Source organism: Apostichopus japonicus, chromosome 14 (assembly GCF_037975245.1).
Source record: "Apostichopus japonicus isolate 1M-3 chromosome 14, ASM3797524v1, whole genome shotgun sequence".
NCBI lineage: Eukaryota > Metazoa > Echinodermata > Holothuroidea > Aspidochirotida > Stichopodidae > Apostichopus > Apostichopus japonicus.
Window position 1 is genome coordinate 9,577,918 of NC_092574.1, and position 17,746 is coordinate 9,595,663.

Genomic DNA, 17,746 nt, shown 5'->3' on the forward strand with positions numbered 1-17,746 from the left:
TGGTTAACCTGATATCAAGCCCCCCCCCCCAAATCAAAATGGGCTCCTAAGCCTATGGAGTCAACAAACCCTATAATAATTCGTTGATACGTGCCAAAGAAATGAATCCTAGCAAAAGGAAACATGTTAGGGCATGGACGTAGTTACACTTAACGGAGCACCCATGATGTACAAAGAAAAGTTTTGCCCAAAATGCCTCCCATGTTGCAGGAAATAAACAATAATAAAGAGTATTGTATTACGTTGTAGTATATATAGACGAACTTTCAGGGGAGAGATTGATAAGGGTCGATTAGCTTCCTTCAAACTGAAAAGAGGGCTTCATGATATTTCCTGCATTAAGTTAAATTATATTTTTCGGGGCACTCAAAGGGGGGGGGTGGGGAAACGATCGCTCTCGTTGCCCCCCTCCCCTGTGTTAGGGGCTAACTCTACTCACTTTCGAATTCCAAAAAAGGGTACTTGCAGATTACCACAAAAGAGCTATTTAGAAAAAGCAGATGAAGAACAAAATGACATAGGGCAGGTACTCAAGTTTTCCATCCCAAAAAGGGCATTTTTCATCTATGAAATGGGTTACCTTTTTGCAAAAGTTGAGGCGAGCAAGCTCCTCCTCCCCTCCCCCTCCCTTTGTATGCTGCCCCTGGATATTTTGCTCTTGTAGAGTACGGTAATGTATTGTACTGTGAATTAAAGATAAAAAGTTGTTATTGGTTATTTCCATTCCAATTCACAATCAAATAACACAAGAAAAGTCCATTGTATATGAAATATATATATATTTTCTCTCATTCGTCCAAATTCACTTTACGCTATAAGCTGCAAAGGCTGAGTAAATTTCCAATTCAAGGTTTTTGAACTTTACTCAGGCTAGGGGAGATATAACTAGGTAAGTTCTTCAGCAACCTCACCCTCACCTCTCCCTCCCCCTCGCCCCCCTTACCTATCACATTCATCCTGGAAATGAGTTTTAATAAGTCTATTCATAATAACAGGGTTTACTCTAATACTCTGTAAATCAACTAACAATCCATACACAATGAATATTACATTTGTTTCATTTTAAGAAAATAAAAAAAAGATGATACATACCTTTTCAAATATTTTAAACTTTTACTTATAGTATCAAACATAAACAGTAAAATCATGTCAGGTCCATGCATAGCAGAGAAACTATCTTACATTGCAAAGCCTGAACCCACTGGTTATGAATAACCTAAATCAGTGGTTCTCTTAGCCATAAAATGAAACTGTGTCACAAGCAAATTAATCTGCCATAGTGCTGTGTTTTAAAATGCCAGTAATTTGGTAGTGGCATCCCAGTGCCACCCCCCCCATCCCCACTACTCCTATTATACCATAAGAGTCAATTAAGCAAAAAACTAAAAAATACTAAAAATGGTAAAACATTTATTTACATGATTGTTTATGATGAATACTGCAGCAGAAAATTCTTCCAAAAATATTGCTGGCCAAGCTGAGATCACTCGCATAACAAAAACCAAATATCATAGTCAAAAGGGCAAAAGTGCTTCAATCGATGAAGATGACATCACAGACCCACTCACTGACATCTGTTTTTTATGAACAATTTAATGTACCAGGCAATCTCGAATACATTATATGTTATTCCCTACACAATTGCCTTCCGATTGGCTACCATGATAAAATCACGGTTTGCTTCTTTCAGGAAGTGATCCATGTAAAATGGCAAATTGACTACGTAGCATTACATTGACTTTATTAAACAGTTCTTACATTATGGTAGAGAAATAAATACTTTTCAAGAAAAAGTCGCCCAGGAAAGAACCTGGGCACAAAAACCAAACTACCGAACGACTGATCCGCTCTCAACCCCAGTTTCTCCTTGCATCGGGAGTGTGACTGTGTGATCATTGTCAGGAGTGCAACACCATTCCCCTCAAAAGGGAACAGATACTACACAAGATCTTAGCCAAAAGGCTGAGAAGGCCGAGAAATAACTTGTTTAATTAAAATATACTGGACTGCACTGGTTAGAGGTGGCTACAATAACCATGCAACCTCAGTCTAAAGTTAGCTAAAACTTAAAGTCATACTGAATTATCAAAGACCACCAAGTAGGCAATACAGAACATTAGAGGAAAACATTCATTTGTTCGACTCTGGTCCTCAAAAGCTTAATCCATCTCTTACTAAAAACATAAAAGCTAACTCTACCAAGTTTCTTCAGATATTTATTATATTTTGAAAAAGCATGTTGGCCAATAGTCTGTCACAGAGATAGTCACTGTGACAGCAACTACAACAAGGAATGTTATTGTTTGTGTTTCGACAAAATATGATCCTCCCCCACCCCCCCCCCTCATTACAGCAAACTTTGACATGGAAGACCATTGTGTAATGCACTATTGCTGGATATGAAAAAGAATTTACAAAAAAATTAAAAACAGCGATGTAAGTAACCTTACAGCTTAAAATTCTCACAATTGATAAAAAAGAAAAGAACAAATTAAAGAAAAACAAAGAAAAGTATTGACAAAGTGCCCAATTAATTAACAGCTGTCTTGTTTTTCCGTGTACTGACATATAAACTAGATAAAAAAACGGTTTTCTAAAGAATCTTTCTAAATGTTTGACTTCTTGTCTGTTGGCAATAGTAGTCTTTGCATTTATATATGTAAAGCTTAATTTAGGGCAATCGTCCAGACTATGGTCTTGACTAACTGGTTTTTCAACAATATTATTTTATATATATGTTATCTATATATGAATGGATTAACATCCGATTTTCAAGGCTGTCAAGTTGTCTACACTTGTAAATTGAGTAAGGAATTAAGACAACAATGAAAATGAAACACGAAGAAAACCAAGAAGTTAAAAATATAAGAATCAAGTTTGATGAAACTACATATCATATAAAAAACTGGAATTTATCAATTGTCATTTAATGATCCGGACTTGGACTATTGTAAGTCAAGGGCGAAAATAAATTAAAAAAAAAAATCAAAAGTAGATCATGTCAATATTTGTATAATTTAACTTCCCTACCATGATTTGAATTTCTGTGACACTGATAAATGATTATCTAGGGTTGCTTTCACAAGATCTTAGGATGATAAATTTAACTTTTTCGTCAGCTCTTGTCTCATCAGGTATTTCTGTATCTTGAGAGTGACTGTCATTGGATATTCCTCCACAAACTCAATGTAACGTGGAATCTTGAAGTGAGCAATCTGTTAAAATTAAAACAAACAACAAAAAGAGGACGTATAAAGGAAAAGAAAATTTGGAGAAAACTGATTATTGATGGAATATTTTATAATGATGTCTAAAAACTATGACATAATATGGTTACACCTTGATTGACTGACAGCCCATCCACTTGTAAAGTTGCATAATGAGTATAGGTTTTGACAGAACAGTCAAACTGTCATTGGAATGTGCAGTTAACTAATCCTTATTAAGGGAGGAGTAAGTGGAGAGGAGGGGGGGGGGGGGAGGGAGGATGTTTCTATGCATGAAAGGTGCTGTTACAGTTTTTTTTTTTTTTAATGTGTTGGGGTAAACTTTTCATTGAGATGAGCAATATTTGAAAACATCCATCAAAACCAATGAATTTCTAAATGCAACATTATTATAAATAATTCTGTTTAAATATGTTTTACATGAATTGAATGAATTCTTGCAAGTCCACTTGCCTACATTTTATGAGTAAGATTAATTTGAATAATTAAGGAGACATTTTGAACCTATCACCGTTTATTTTGAAGAAGTATTGAAAAATATGAAACAGCATTTGTGGGTGACAAAAAAAAAGGCAAACACAACATTTTCTGAATGTATGATCTATCTTGGAAAAGAAATATATAAATAAAATAGAATAAGAAATTAGAATATAACAATGCATGGAGCACTTACTTGGCCTTTACAGAAGTCTTTGATTTCTTCAGGGGTCACCCTTTCTCCTGCCTTAACTTTGATGCAGGCACAGACTTCCTCTCCCATCCGCTTATCAGGTAGACCGATCACCTACAAGTAAAAAACATCATAATATGAATAAAACGAATCAAATGTTAAAGTTAAAACAATGATTTTTCTGATTAAAACCAAAGAAATACTTAACGTAAGGGGTGGAGATATGATAACCAACTTACCACCATCCGCCCCCCCCCCCCGCCCACCATTTTTATTCAAACAACTATTTACCTAACATTTGAACTATCAGGAGGTATGTATACTTTATGTCCTACTACTCTGATACTTTCATGAGAATATGACAAGAAGCTTTATGGTCTTACTTCTATATTGGTTTGAAAGCACTAGACTCAGAAAGTCACCAGAAAACTACAAATAACTTGATTTTTGACATATTTCTAAAGCAAAGAACAATAAGGAGCCGAAAAAATGATTGCATAATTTAAGTAATAAATCTGTTTCTAAAATTTTCAGAAAGGTAAGCCACACAAGCCACATGTAAAATTGAAAGAAAAAGGGGTATTATAGTTTTTCAATATTTTCAGCGGTTGTTTCACCTGTACATCTTCAATTTTGTGATGTTTGTACAAGAATTGTTCAATTTCTGTCGGGTAGACATTCTCTCCTCCTCTGATGATCAAGTCCTTTATCCTTCCTACAATTCTACAGTAGCCATTCTCGTCCATCCTCGCCAAATCTCTGAAAGATATAACCAAGCGATCGATGAGTACCTCTTATATTCATAAGTCATTTATTAGCTTTGGGTTGCTTATGATAAGTATAGTTCTCCATTGTATAATTTGGTCTTCTATTTCTCTCTACACTTTTCTTTTTTTAGTAATATAAATTATATTTAACAAATCACAAACTTGATGGTATGCTTTCCCTTTCTTAAAGAGTCTAATGGTACACAATAGTGCAGGGGTTGGGGTGGGGTGGGGTGGGGGGTTACAAGCTCTCCCTTTCAACCTCACATAACTTCAAAAGTTGTTATTTGCATAATTTGCACCATTTCACATCTCAAGTTTTAATTTGTCAGTGCAACGACTCCCCTGCCCCTCCTACATATGGTATGCTTCCACAAACCCAGGCAACACCTACTCCTTTATGAAATCCTGGCTCCGCCCCTGAACAGCTACAGTATTACCATCGATATTGAGAGTATTGTACACTTCTGACCTGCTTTAATACTGCTCTCTCTCTCCCCCCCCCCTCCTTTGTTTTTTACAACAACATTCACTTACCCTGAGTGAAACCATCCTTCTTCATCAATGGCTTCTCTAGTTTTGGCATCATCGTTCCAATATCCTCTCATGACACAGTAGCCACTGATGCAGAGTTCTCCGGGGGTATTCACCGGTACGATGTTGCCTTCCATGGGGTCGATGACTTTCAACTGGAGGTACGAGCAGAGTTCGAGCATGCTTGAAAACGGTACTCGAAAAACAATATATATGCAAATTACTTGAAATGGAAAGAACCTGAGCCAGAAAACAGAATGACCAAAAAAGAAAATCCCAATCATAGTGAACCCCTTTAGGCCCGGTGTTTTTTGCAAGTCAAAAATTTACCCATCAGGGTGACTTTTTCACTTCTGGGGAAAAAAAAAAATTAGTGTGCTCCACGAAATGGAAGAGTTGATTGGTTCACACCTTAGCTCTTTAGTAAATCCACATCAGGAAAAAATTCTTCCGTAGTCTGTGGGATTTTTTTCAGATGTTAGCAACTTTATCAACAGTTTCAGAGGTTGCCAACGGACGGGTAAAGAGGATGGGGAGTCGGGGCAAGGGATGGGGAGAGAGATAGGGGAGAGCAAAGAGGTATGCGGGCATTTCTGGTGAATTAAAAATTATTACATATACTTGTTATACTCTTAATATCCTACCATCAAATTTGCCTTGAAACTTATTCAAATATGTTCAGAAAAGTAATTGCTCAGATATAACTTTACATCACATGATATATGTGACCAATCAGAGATATTACTTCCTCTCATGTCAAACTCACCTGCACATGATCGAGAGCCTTTCCGACAGTGCTGGTAGTAAGTTCAACTGGATCACCTAGGCAGGTAAGATTGGTTACGGGACTGGTCTCTGTCAGTCCATAGGCTATCTGTACATTATAAGATTACATACAACTTGGATTAAAGGGTGTGGTGAAGACTTGCGCAAAAATAAACGTCTAATGTCGGTAATTTTGACCTAGTTTCGAATGAGGTGTAACAGAAGAGTTAAACACCACCATCGATCCCAGAAAATAAATACACACACAGCTTGCTACCGCCGGTAATTAGACACTAGTGTACAGTCAGTACATACAGCTGCGATCAATACCCACAGCACAGTATACAAACAATACAGCGATGGACATCTCAGGTCCAGCTAAAGATAACAATTAAGGTATCACGTTTCATTACTGTCTGCATTTTGTAGCGACACGAACAAAATGTCACTTGCAAGCAACAGAAAGTTAACTTTTTCAGATGGCCGCATGCGGTTTGGGGCGAGTCTTCAATGCCTTTAATGTTGAAGAACACCAAATCATCATCAGTTATCTCGTCAACTTCATCTGTGTGGTAGATGTATCACCACTGATGCAGAAATCTCTCCAAACAGCTAAGAAATTTGATGTGCCAGTCGGGAGATATCGCAGATTTACTGTCTCACCAAGTGGTTCCATTTGATCAATAAAGTGATACTACCCAACCTGCACTTGCCATGAAATCCACTTACAATTTCACGGACTAAACTGGCAAATTGTGTACACCTTTTCCAATACTGCAAACCGATACAACCAATGCTAAAAAAATAGTTCAAAGCACATATCAATTTTATCCATCTTCTATGAAATTGTTATAAGCCTAGACTAGACTGTGGTGAATAAATAACAGTTATTCCTAAACATCCTTTTCAAAGTATTGTCTGACAAATACTTCCCATACACTCAGGACAGTTTATTCTGTGCTCATGAATATAAATTCCCCGTATGGTCAAAAACCTTGTCTTACACACTACTAAAACCCACCGACCAATCCCCAGGCTGAAGTTGTAATATAAACTTACCATAACATCATGCATATTCATTTTTGAGATACACTGCTTCATAATTTCAACTGGACAAGGCGACCCTGCCATGATGCCAGTCGAGAGGGAGCTGACGTCGTAGTTTTTGAAGTTTGCATGGTTCAGCATATCTATGAACATTGTGGGTGTGCCATACAGGGATGTGCATCTGTGATAGGCGAAACAGCACTGACAAGGTTATATGTCAAATGTATAATGTGAAGATGACATATAGTTAACCATATGATTGAGGTTTGAATGAGCTAAAAGTATTTAAGGGTATGACCAAGTGTAATCACATTTAACCTCCCAACTGCAATGAAGTTAAGTTTCATGTACGTATAACACACGTCCCTGTAAGCTAATTTTAGCCTAAGTTGAACAACTATAACTTTATTCATTCAATGATAATGGTTCATTGCATTTTACTTGGAAAAAGCAGTTTTCTTTTAAGGGTGTGAATGAAATTCAACTTCAAAATTGTGAATTCAGAGAGCAGTATGTGAAAATATTAACTACCATATTGCAAAACCGAAGAAGAAAACATCACCCAAGATATACATATGAACTAATACAGGGTTGTGAGAGGTAGTGAAGGGAGGAACTAAAAGAAACTATTATAGCTTAGTGACTACTTGCCACATTCCATATGAGGATATTCAATGGCATTGAATGTAAACACTACAAACAAGTTTAAATTAGTCATTGTTTTGACCATTGCTAACAAGATTCTTTCAGGGATGTGCTCAGGAATATTTAGTGCCGGGTGCATTTTTGTGGTAGTGTGATCCATGTCCTGGGGGAGGACTCTTAGGGGTGGGGGTACCCCCTCCCTTTTGGAAAATGTTTGCAAATGAAGTATGCTTAGATGGCAAATGGCACTAACTTCTCTGCCAAGTATTCACCCATATTTTGGTAATGTCAACATTTGTTAAATTAATCATAAAAAAAATACTGTCTGTGCTGGGCGGCATTCAGAACTGCTGGGTGCAGCCTCATTGGGATACTCATTTCAACGAGTTTACCCGCATTTTGACTATTGACTTCTGTAGACCTCAAAGACTTTACTATAAAATGAATGTCAAACAAAACTTTCACAGCTAACAACCAATAGATTTCTTGCATAAATTATATTAAAGTGGATTCTTCTCTACACCTTTAACTTTGGAGTTATTTTGTGACATTATATCAAATTATATTGAAAGCAAATCAATTCAAGCATAAACATATAACAAATGTTATACAATTAGATCTTACATAGTGGAATTAAAAAAAAAAAAATCATGCATCTGGATTATTGTCCAAAATATTTCTAACAAGAGAATGACAAAACTGTGATACACATTGCAGCAGACTTTATGAATATTCATGATATTCTTACTTTTCCTTTTCGACTGCTTGTAAGGTAGGCTCAGGCTCAAATGAGGGTGAAGGGAACACGCAGGTAGCACCGTGGGTTACAACACACATGCTAGCCAAAACCATTCCAAAACAGTGATAGAGGGGAACGGGACAGCAAATAGTATGATGCTACAAGGCAAATAGACAAAGCAGAAAAATAAAATAAACGTAAAGTGCAAAGCATGCATCATTTTCACTGTCTGGGAAGTCAATGGGAGCGATGGACTCACAAGTAACGCCGGTGACTTCCAATCATAAGGTCCCAAGTTCGAGTCACTCCAAGATTAATGGATTAATGTATGTCGTCCAGTTACAGAGTTGTTGACAATTGACAATTCATAATCATGGACTTTAAATATGAATTTAAGTGACTGACTTCGGTCAGCTTGCAGTTTTTATAAGCCAATGAGGCTTCTTTGCGAGTTCCTGCTTGCAGGAGGATCTAAAATACATATAAACATGCATACAATTGGACTAAAAACGATGTGACTTCCTACAACTCTGCCAAAAAAAAGGAAGAAATAAATGTTTAAAAGTAAGCGGGCCTCATGACGTTTCCATCAGGATCTTCTTCAGAGGCTGAATTCCCGCTTACAAGACATGGATAGCTATAGGCTGACTTGTATAGAGTATAATGAGTCTAATGTACTATGGATCTGTGCAGATCTATTCACAACTAGTGTAGAATAAAATGTTTTGCTTTTCTTCAAAGTTTTTGCAGTCCAAATTTTCTTCATTTTAAAGTATAAATATTATAACAAAAATAACAGTTCACTCAGTACAAGTTGTGTAGGCTCCAAGATTAAAGCAACCAAGTGCAACATAAGGAAACACAAAACAAAACAATTTGTCAATGTACATACATGTATTTAACCACTACTGCTGATAACTTCCAACAGGCAATACCACAAAAATGATTAACTGATTTCGACTGCCATTTTGACCAAGTCACACAGTTCAGAACAAGTCGCCCCCCCCCACAACCGCCCCTTTTAAAGGCGAAGAATAAATTCACTGCTGAACGATACTATCAAGCATATATCAATACAATTCTAGGGTAGGCCATAACATATCTATACTGTCTACGAGTGATTACATTAATTGTACTCACCTTTTCGTGGTACTTAATACCGAACCCGACAAAATTAGAATTATTTAAGATGTTCTGATGAGATAATGTGGCTCCCTTTGGAAAACCTGTAGTTCCCTGTAGTAATGAAATAGAGACATGATATATGTATGGTTAAGTTATTTTCTGCTCTGTGATAACTAATTTTTGATTACAAGCAGTTTCTGTTCTCATAAAAGGGGTGAACTCCTCAGAAGTGAATTTTCTTCCACACGTTTTCGATCCAAGACGAAGCCTCAACAGAAGACCCGTTGAGTGTACCAACAGCTAGTTGACTTTGAGTGGGGCATTTGCAGGAAAGGTCTGATCTACTGTAGGGTGGCCACTGACAGGATTCAAAATGGAGGATACATCAAGGATTTGGAAAGATGACATGGGATAATAGTAAGGAATCATGTTTCGGAGCTTGTAAGCTAATACGGTTCTGGTACAATTATTATGAATACGTAGCTCTAGGATTCCAAAAAAAGAGAACATCAAACTGTTTAGTTTAGTTTCCCTTCAAATCCTTTCATTGAAAATGCTGGACGTACGTGTGTCCTACGAGAAGTCATGTCCGATGAAGGACAGTGCACGGAATCGTCAGAGAGTCCGACCTAATGCCTGACCTCCGGCCACCCTAGTTTATGGTGATAAATTGAAACCATGGCAACTCACAGAAGTAAACTGAATATTGATGGGATCATCGAACTGCAGAGTCTTAGCAATCTCTGCTGCTTCCTTCCTGTGTTCGTCTCTTGCTAAGTCCATGACGTCATCAAACATGAGTGCCCCCTTAAAGTTGCCAGATCCTAGCATTATTACTGACTCCAATTCTGGTAAGCTATTACAAAAAGAATGACATGGTATCATTACTATAAATATAATACACTGAATGTGACTTAAAATTACTTAACAATAATTATATATCAGAGAGCCATTATGACATGCATATTGATTGTGATGCAAATTTTATGCAAACAGAAGCAATATAATATATATGTAATTATTATTTCCCCAAAAACACTCACTTCTTGCTCTTCAGATGATGACCTGGAGTCGCTTCTTCGATTTCTGGACATATTTCGTGAATCATGCTGTAATAATCCTGAGTTTTAAAGGACTGTGCAGAAACTATCGCCTTGACTCCAACCTGCAACAGATTAATAGGAAATACAGTTTTTGATTGTCAAAATGAAGTCATTTATTTCCCAAACTCTTGTAATGTTATGTATTTTATATGATATATATTTCGTACATTCCATGTAATATATATATATATATATATATATGGGTTATTCCATATAAAGTCACCAAAATTTGGAGCATGTTGTAGTTCGAACTCTTTTAAAAATTTGTGAATGCTTGGAACACAATGAAATACGCATATTCTGAAAAACAGTTGCATTGCTTCAAAATTGGCCAATTTATCACATCTGTCATTTTGTCATTTTCCTGACTTTGAGGTCTCATTTCTCAGCACTTAAACATTATACTACCTTCCTATTACAGAGTCCCTTTAAACTTTTTTCCATTGAATGAATAGGTTATCAAAGCATTTTTTTGTGAAGTTAGGTCAATTAATTTTGAAGTGTCAATACAATATTGCTATTTGGGCTAATGATTAATTGCTCCGAAACTATTATTTCAGGGTACTTGAATCTTTCATAGATTATGAAGTCCAGTCCAAAAAATACAAAATAATGATGACAATGCTTTCATGTAATGTCTTTGCAACTTGTGCAGCTCTAAAGTTGCTATTTCATGTTGATGCCAATTTTTCAACAATGTAAGAACAATCCAAGAGATAGATCCTCTAGTTTAAATTTTTTTTTCCTTTCTTTTATTTTAATTGTTAGTAATAAACTATAAATTGAGCAAAGTCATGAATGTATGACATCAAGCCAGTAAGTCGTCTAATTACCTTCTTTAATGCATACTCTAACTCACTAGTTCTGTATCCTGGGTTCATATTAACCATGATCAAGCCGACTTTAGCGGTAGCATACTGTGTCAGAATCCATTCCAGTGTATTGGGTCCCCACATTCCGACGCGATCTCCCTTCTTGAGCCCTAAGGATAAAAATCCTGCAGCCAATCGATCAACCTGTAAAATGACATGAAAAGTCCAAGAAGATATCTATGGAATTGATATGAGTGGGAATAAAGAAAAAACTTAACAAAACATACTTGGAAATGTCTACCAACTGAACGCACTGCATGAGAAAATAGTATCAATAGAAAGGTGCTAGCCAGATGGTTACTGGTAAATATGTACTTTTAGACATACAAAATGCAACCAATGTGTGTGACATGGTTCCATAGCATGCTTCTCAAAGTCAAACCATTCTCAAATACTAAGGCATGCAAATTAAGATCGACATCCTTAATTGGAATTTTAGTCCATTATTTCATTACCATGGCTTTTTTCTCTTGTTTCAATATTTCTTCTGGAAAGGAGGATTGGATGGAGATTGGAAGAGCAAGACATCAATAATGATATTTCAACTAAATGTAGTCTTTATCTGCCAAGATAAATGAGCTATAAATTTATTTATTGGCTTGAAATATTATTGTCTCAGGCATATTGCAATGAAAGTGTTGTTAAAACAAAAGAAACAAGAAATAAAATAAAAAAAGAAGGATATGACCATCTTTGCCCTCCTCTGTTTTTTTTTTTACAAACTGCCAAAGGGTTAGAAAATGAATACCTCTGAAGCATCCATTCACGGTGTACTTAAAAATACAAGGAAATAAATCCCCAGAGTTTAACCATTGACACTTTGATGGGTTAGCTTATAACTTTTATTTTGTAGATTTCTCTTTTGTTTTAAACACCAATATACCTCATCTTGCAATTGCCTAAATGTTCTTCTTTTGTCATCTTTTGGAAACACATAGGCAGTCCTGTCCGGGTACTTGGCGACTGTTTCATCAAGCATACGACCGATGGTTTTCCCTAGCAACGGAATATTACTGGTGGAGTGGTAGTAGCTTTCCTCTAACTGTGTGTTTTTTCGGTTACGATTCAAGGACCTATGGCAAAAAGGAACAGAAAAGAATAAATAAAGGGGTTAAACGTGGGAAATAATAAGGAGATGTAACTACCTGAATTAAAGTAAGTAATTAAATTTAGTAATAATGGATTTTTACAAGACGATCAAGATTGATTTATCTTACTCATTCTTATTCTGGCATACTTACAAATCTGTTGGGATCAAAGTCCCTAGTAAATTGTTCAATCCATGTGTGTTTAACTTACTGAATGTGGACATCTCAATTTAGCAAATGGTGCCAACAAGCTTCCATCGTTTGTTTTTGTTAGTAATGACTAAGCAATTTCTTGATTACCATAGAGCTGCAGGTAACAATTTCTTTTAACAGCTCATACATTACTACTGTACAGGGAGTTGTAAGGAAAACTTTTAGTGGCCAAAGATGATTGCATGCGGCCTTCAATATATATCTCCCCAATTAATATATACATTTGTCCTTTTAGTATAATAATGAATGTAATATATTATTTGCTTCACTGATCAAATTTGTACATACATGTGTTGTCTATACGTCATCAGTGTTACAATTTCATTAAACATACCTGCAGATTTTATATTGACAAAACCAACATGTGTTTTAACAAATGTCAATAACATGACAAGATTGCTAACATAAGTTTGCTGGCTTACATGGGGCGATTAATTGGGAAACAGATACGTAGCACAATTAATTAAACATTTTAATAACTGCAAGACCATATTTGTTTCCTTTGCCCCTGATAAATTAATTGTTAATTAATTTTGAGTGCAAAACATGTTTGGTGACGGGGAAGTCTTGTACATACTGAACACATGCACATATGGGCACACTATACGCACATACCACACTGCGACTGCACTCAAAGTTTAAAAGGTGTAACAGCGGTATATTATATATTAGAGCCTTTTTGCAAATAAAAGAGATCTTTTATCCAAACAATCAGTCAATTCTGATGGTTCTGTCTGATATGAAGTCCCCGAGTCTCGATCATACAAAGACTGAGGTATTAAAGTTGTTAACATCATCTACATACATCTCAAACTTTTGGTATCAAGTTTGCCTTCTTCGACGATCAGTATCCCTTCATCACATATTTGTTCTGAGATCAGATACAGAGCAAATCAGATAATCCAAAAAAAATTCAGTGAAACAATTTGACTTCGCCTTCTCATACTTATCTAAAATCCTTTCATGATAACAAAGATGTAAGAAACTTTAGAATCTGTCAACATTTCATAGATGGCATAAAATGTTCAATACAATACTGTTAAATTACCTTCTGTGCTAAAAGTAGGTAAACAAATAATAAAAAAAACTGTGCATACAGTACAGTAGCATACAAATGATTAATGCTTACAGGTGATCCACTGAGAAATTTGTACAACATTTTGAATGAAACCATGCAACATTCACAGGATGTCTAAGTTTGCTAGATTGCAATCTCGCTTTGAGAAAATCTAAGGTAGATTTGGACAAATTAACACTCTGTGCATTTCAATGGTTAGGATAACGATCATACTTCAGAGTGTTGAGAGCCAAGCTTGGTCCCAGGATCAATAATGCCACTGGCCCAGCTTACTGAATTATGAAGTTATGGATATGAGAATACATAATTCTTCACCGCACATTTTTACGGACCTCCAATTGACTCAGGCTTCCAGGGCCTTCTCAGCCTGGCCCCTCCCCGTCCCTTTTGTCAGGCCTGATCACAACACACATTAATGTACACATGCTGGTCTCGAAAAGTGAGAGAGAAAATGCTCTTACGCTGAAAATGAAAGAGATCTTGAATAAAGTCTTGGGACAGATGCAATGCCCTTTGCACACCGTCTGAGCTTTATCATCTTACTTGGTGTTGCTGTACTCTAGCTGCCCCCAATCACTGTCTGCAAAACAAACAAAAAATACATATGTTTATGATTGTAGTTAGCTTTAAGGTACATAATATATGTCTTTAGGTCATTGCAACTTTTATACTACGTCGAATTAAGAACAATTTTTTCGGTGACAATCATAATCGGGAGTGAGTTTGAAATTAATGTTTTTAGTGCCAGGGACCATTTTCAGGTGAAAAAGAAGTTTCCCCTGGTTCATAGGCTTTTTGGTGGAAACCTTGAGTGTGACCATGGGACTATTTGGTATTTCTAAGCTATCAGTTATTTTCCTTGTCATCTACAGTACTGTCATACACCAACAAGTTTGCACATGTATGTGAATTATGTTTCCTTTTGAAGAAAACCTGAATCCGCGAGTGGTTGATTGGCTGTACATTACTAACCCTTAACACTTGGATCATGAGCACATTGTACCTTCACTGGAATATTAGAGTCCTGACTATCTGGCAAGCTATCGAGCCACTTGACTCCTTCTCCCACCCTTGGCCCCACCTCCTTCCCCCATCCCATCTTTTAGATTAAGCCTTCACATTAGATATCTGTAGGTGTGAGGTGACCTGCATAATATAACCTGCGTAATATCCATACTTGGATGGTGGATTACCCATAGTGAGTAGATGGTCCCTATTATTTGTGGTGCCAATCTCATTTATATTCATGAATAGGCGGTGCTTTGAACTATTTCTTTAAATGATTCAGTGGGGACACAACAACAATATGAATAAATTGAAATCTCCTGTTGCAGTTAGTTCTAGGTTAACCCCATTTTTACTGGACTCATAGTTTAAACCCCGCCTACAAAGGCTGTCAATCAATCGTCAAAATTTTGGAGGAGGGGGTTGTCCGGGGGAATTTGTCATGGTTGGAAATTGTCCGAGTGGGAATTCTCTAGGGGACAATTGTCAGGTTTGGGAATTGTCCCAGTGGGAATTGTACGAGGGGGGAATCGTCGGGGGGATCGTCCTGGGGGAATTCGACCAGGGGTGAGCTGTCCGGGAACCGGTAAAATTTCATATTGTTACGCTTTGTCAAGATGGGAAAAATTGTGCAATGATTGGGGTTTTCTCAACACTTTAAAGGTAGCCAGCTTAGGCCCCAAATTATAGCACGCTATAATTGCTAGAAGTTTTCAAGAAACACTTTCCTGGAGTTCTTTAACCCTCCAGATTGTTCGCAGACATTTTTAAGGAACACACAAGATGACTGAATGTCCCAGTGAGGAAAATCTCCTCAAAGGTTGTAATAAAAACAGTTTAAGAATTTTCATGGAAGGTAACCATATTTGAATATCTAGCATATTTGGGGACGATGCAGCATACCTTTAAATATCACATGGAAATTTTAATGCAACTAAATTTGCACCAGCATTATAACCACAAAAGACGTAAATTTATCAATAAACTGGTCAAACTTAATTAAATTCACCCAAGAATACCTTCATCTGACCAATTTTAGTTGAATATAGTGGAATGATATTGTGCAAAAAATTGCTCAATCGGCTACGCCCTAATTCTAATAAATATAAATGATGCCTTGCAAAGATTTAACGACAGGCATAGCCTCGGCATATTCCTATGCCGATAAAAATATAAGTTTAGCTGAGCAAGGTCTGTGATTGACAACAGTGTAAGACTAAGAGAGCTTTAATGTACTTGCTGACAAGTAGGCCAGGTTGCAGTTCATTTCTAGGCCTAAGCTACTGTTATTAGTACCTTAGGCTCAACTTAGTTTGAACTCTGTACAAGCTAGGCCTAGTTAAACCCTGTTGTCAATGTTACAGCAACATTAGCCTAAGGAGTAAGGGTGTAGCCTAGTAATATGTATAGCAAAAAGTTGGGCACCTGGTGGTAGTCTTATCATGGTGTAATAATAGGGTTTAGCTTAGCATTACGTTTGTCTCGGCCTGACTTAAGTTCTAGCCTCAGTTAGGACCTATACTACTATAGCCTTAGGCCTGGGCCTAACTTTTTTTAGGCCCTAGGCCTAAGTTTAGGTCAATTATGTCATACGAGATCCTGGACGCAATCCATTCCTTAGTTTTGAACTCCCAAGGGAATTGCAAGAACCTCCTGGAGGTGATACTTACTAATGCACGGGGCTCGATTAGAAGCCCAGGTCAACTTTTCCACCAACCTGGTAACGAAAGTGACACTGTGCACGGTAGTCACTCAGGTGGGTGGAGCTTCTAGACTTAGCCTAGGCAAACGTAAAGCACATTTGATACATGCATGAGACCGGATGATAATACGTGAGACCGACCTTTGGACTGTCTGACAGAAGGAGTTTACAATGGTTATCTTAGCATGCGTCATGCACATTGAAACCGAATACCATTGAACCCAAAAGAACTAAAAACGGCCTCATCCATTTCTATGGTTGAACCACAGAAATACCATCTGTTCGTTGAACCACCGATATGTCTGGCATTGAAGAGAGGAATTGTGAAGCCACATGTTTTAGGAATATGAATAATTTTATTGTGTTGAGTATACTGCAAACAGTGGCGTAGGAAGGTATTTTTGAGTGGGGGAGGGGGGGTGAAGACTGATGGCCAGCTCGGGGGAGGGGTCTAAGGGGAGCAGGGGCGTAGCGAGCGGGGGGGGGGGGGGGTGTGGGGGGTGTCACAAAAGGGGTCTGTCGGCAAAAGGAGAAAAGGTGAAGAGAGCGGAAGGGGAAGAAAGAAGGAAAGCTGAATAGAAAAAGGAGAACGGGAGCTTCTTCCGTGCCAAATTTGACTTAAAATATGCACCAGATTGCATCTAAGGACGTTCAAACTAATTTTTCCAAAGGGGAGGGGTAGACCCCCTACCCTTAGACCCCTCCCCCATTTCAGTCACCACTTCCAGATCCGTCGGCAAATCAAATTTGACTTAAAATATGCACCAGATTGCATCTAAGGACGTTTCAAAACTAAAAAATTGCCAAAAGGGAGGGGGACACCACCTCCCCTTAGACCCTCCCCCATTTCAGTCACCACTTCCAGATCCGTCGGCAAATCAAATTTGACTTAAAATATATACCAGATTGCATCTAAGGACGTTTCAAAACTAAAAGTTTTCCAACTCTCCACAAATCTTAGTTAATTATTAATACATGTAGGTTCGAATAGGGTAACTAAATGGAAATGAAAAATTGAAATGCATAAGCTTACAATTGCAGGTCAAATGAAAACGTGAAACAGAAAAGCGCCAAGGTTAGAGTGAAAAGGAAATGGAATACCACAAAACTATACAATAAACAATATTTATAACACGTACCTCTTTTGTTACAAAGTCAACTTGCTG

General features: G+C 37.2%; 1 protein-coding gene across 2 annotated transcripts; it reads right to left on the reverse strand.

The window, feature by feature from the left end:
* Positions 1-759: 759 nt before the first annotated feature.
* LOC139979809 (medium-chain acyl-CoA ligase ACSF2, mitochondrial-like) lies at positions 760-16,710 on the reverse strand. Of its 2 annotated transcripts, none has more exons than XM_071990934.1 (14): positions 16,549-16,710; positions 14,335-14,453; positions 12,378-12,567; positions 11,456-11,638; positions 10,563-10,684; positions 10,210-10,375; positions 9,535-9,630; positions 8,404-8,552; positions 7,023-7,191; positions 5,965-6,072; positions 5,202-5,353; positions 4,515-4,656; positions 3,901-4,011; positions 760-3,215 (listed from the first exon to the last, which is right to left on the reverse strand). In XM_071990934.1, exons 2-14 carry the CDS (start codon positions 14,409-14,411, stop codon positions 3,090-3,092), a joined length of 1,791 nt encoding a protein of 596 aa, XP_071847035.1. In that variant the 5' UTR covers positions 14,412-14,453; positions 16,549-16,710; the 3' UTR covers positions 760-3,089. The 2 variants fall into 2 exon arrangements, with proteins under 2 accessions (XP_071847035.1, XP_071847036.1); XM_071990935.1 differs by having other exon boundaries at positions 16,472-16,692.
* Positions 16,711-17,746: the final 1,036 nt, after the last annotated feature.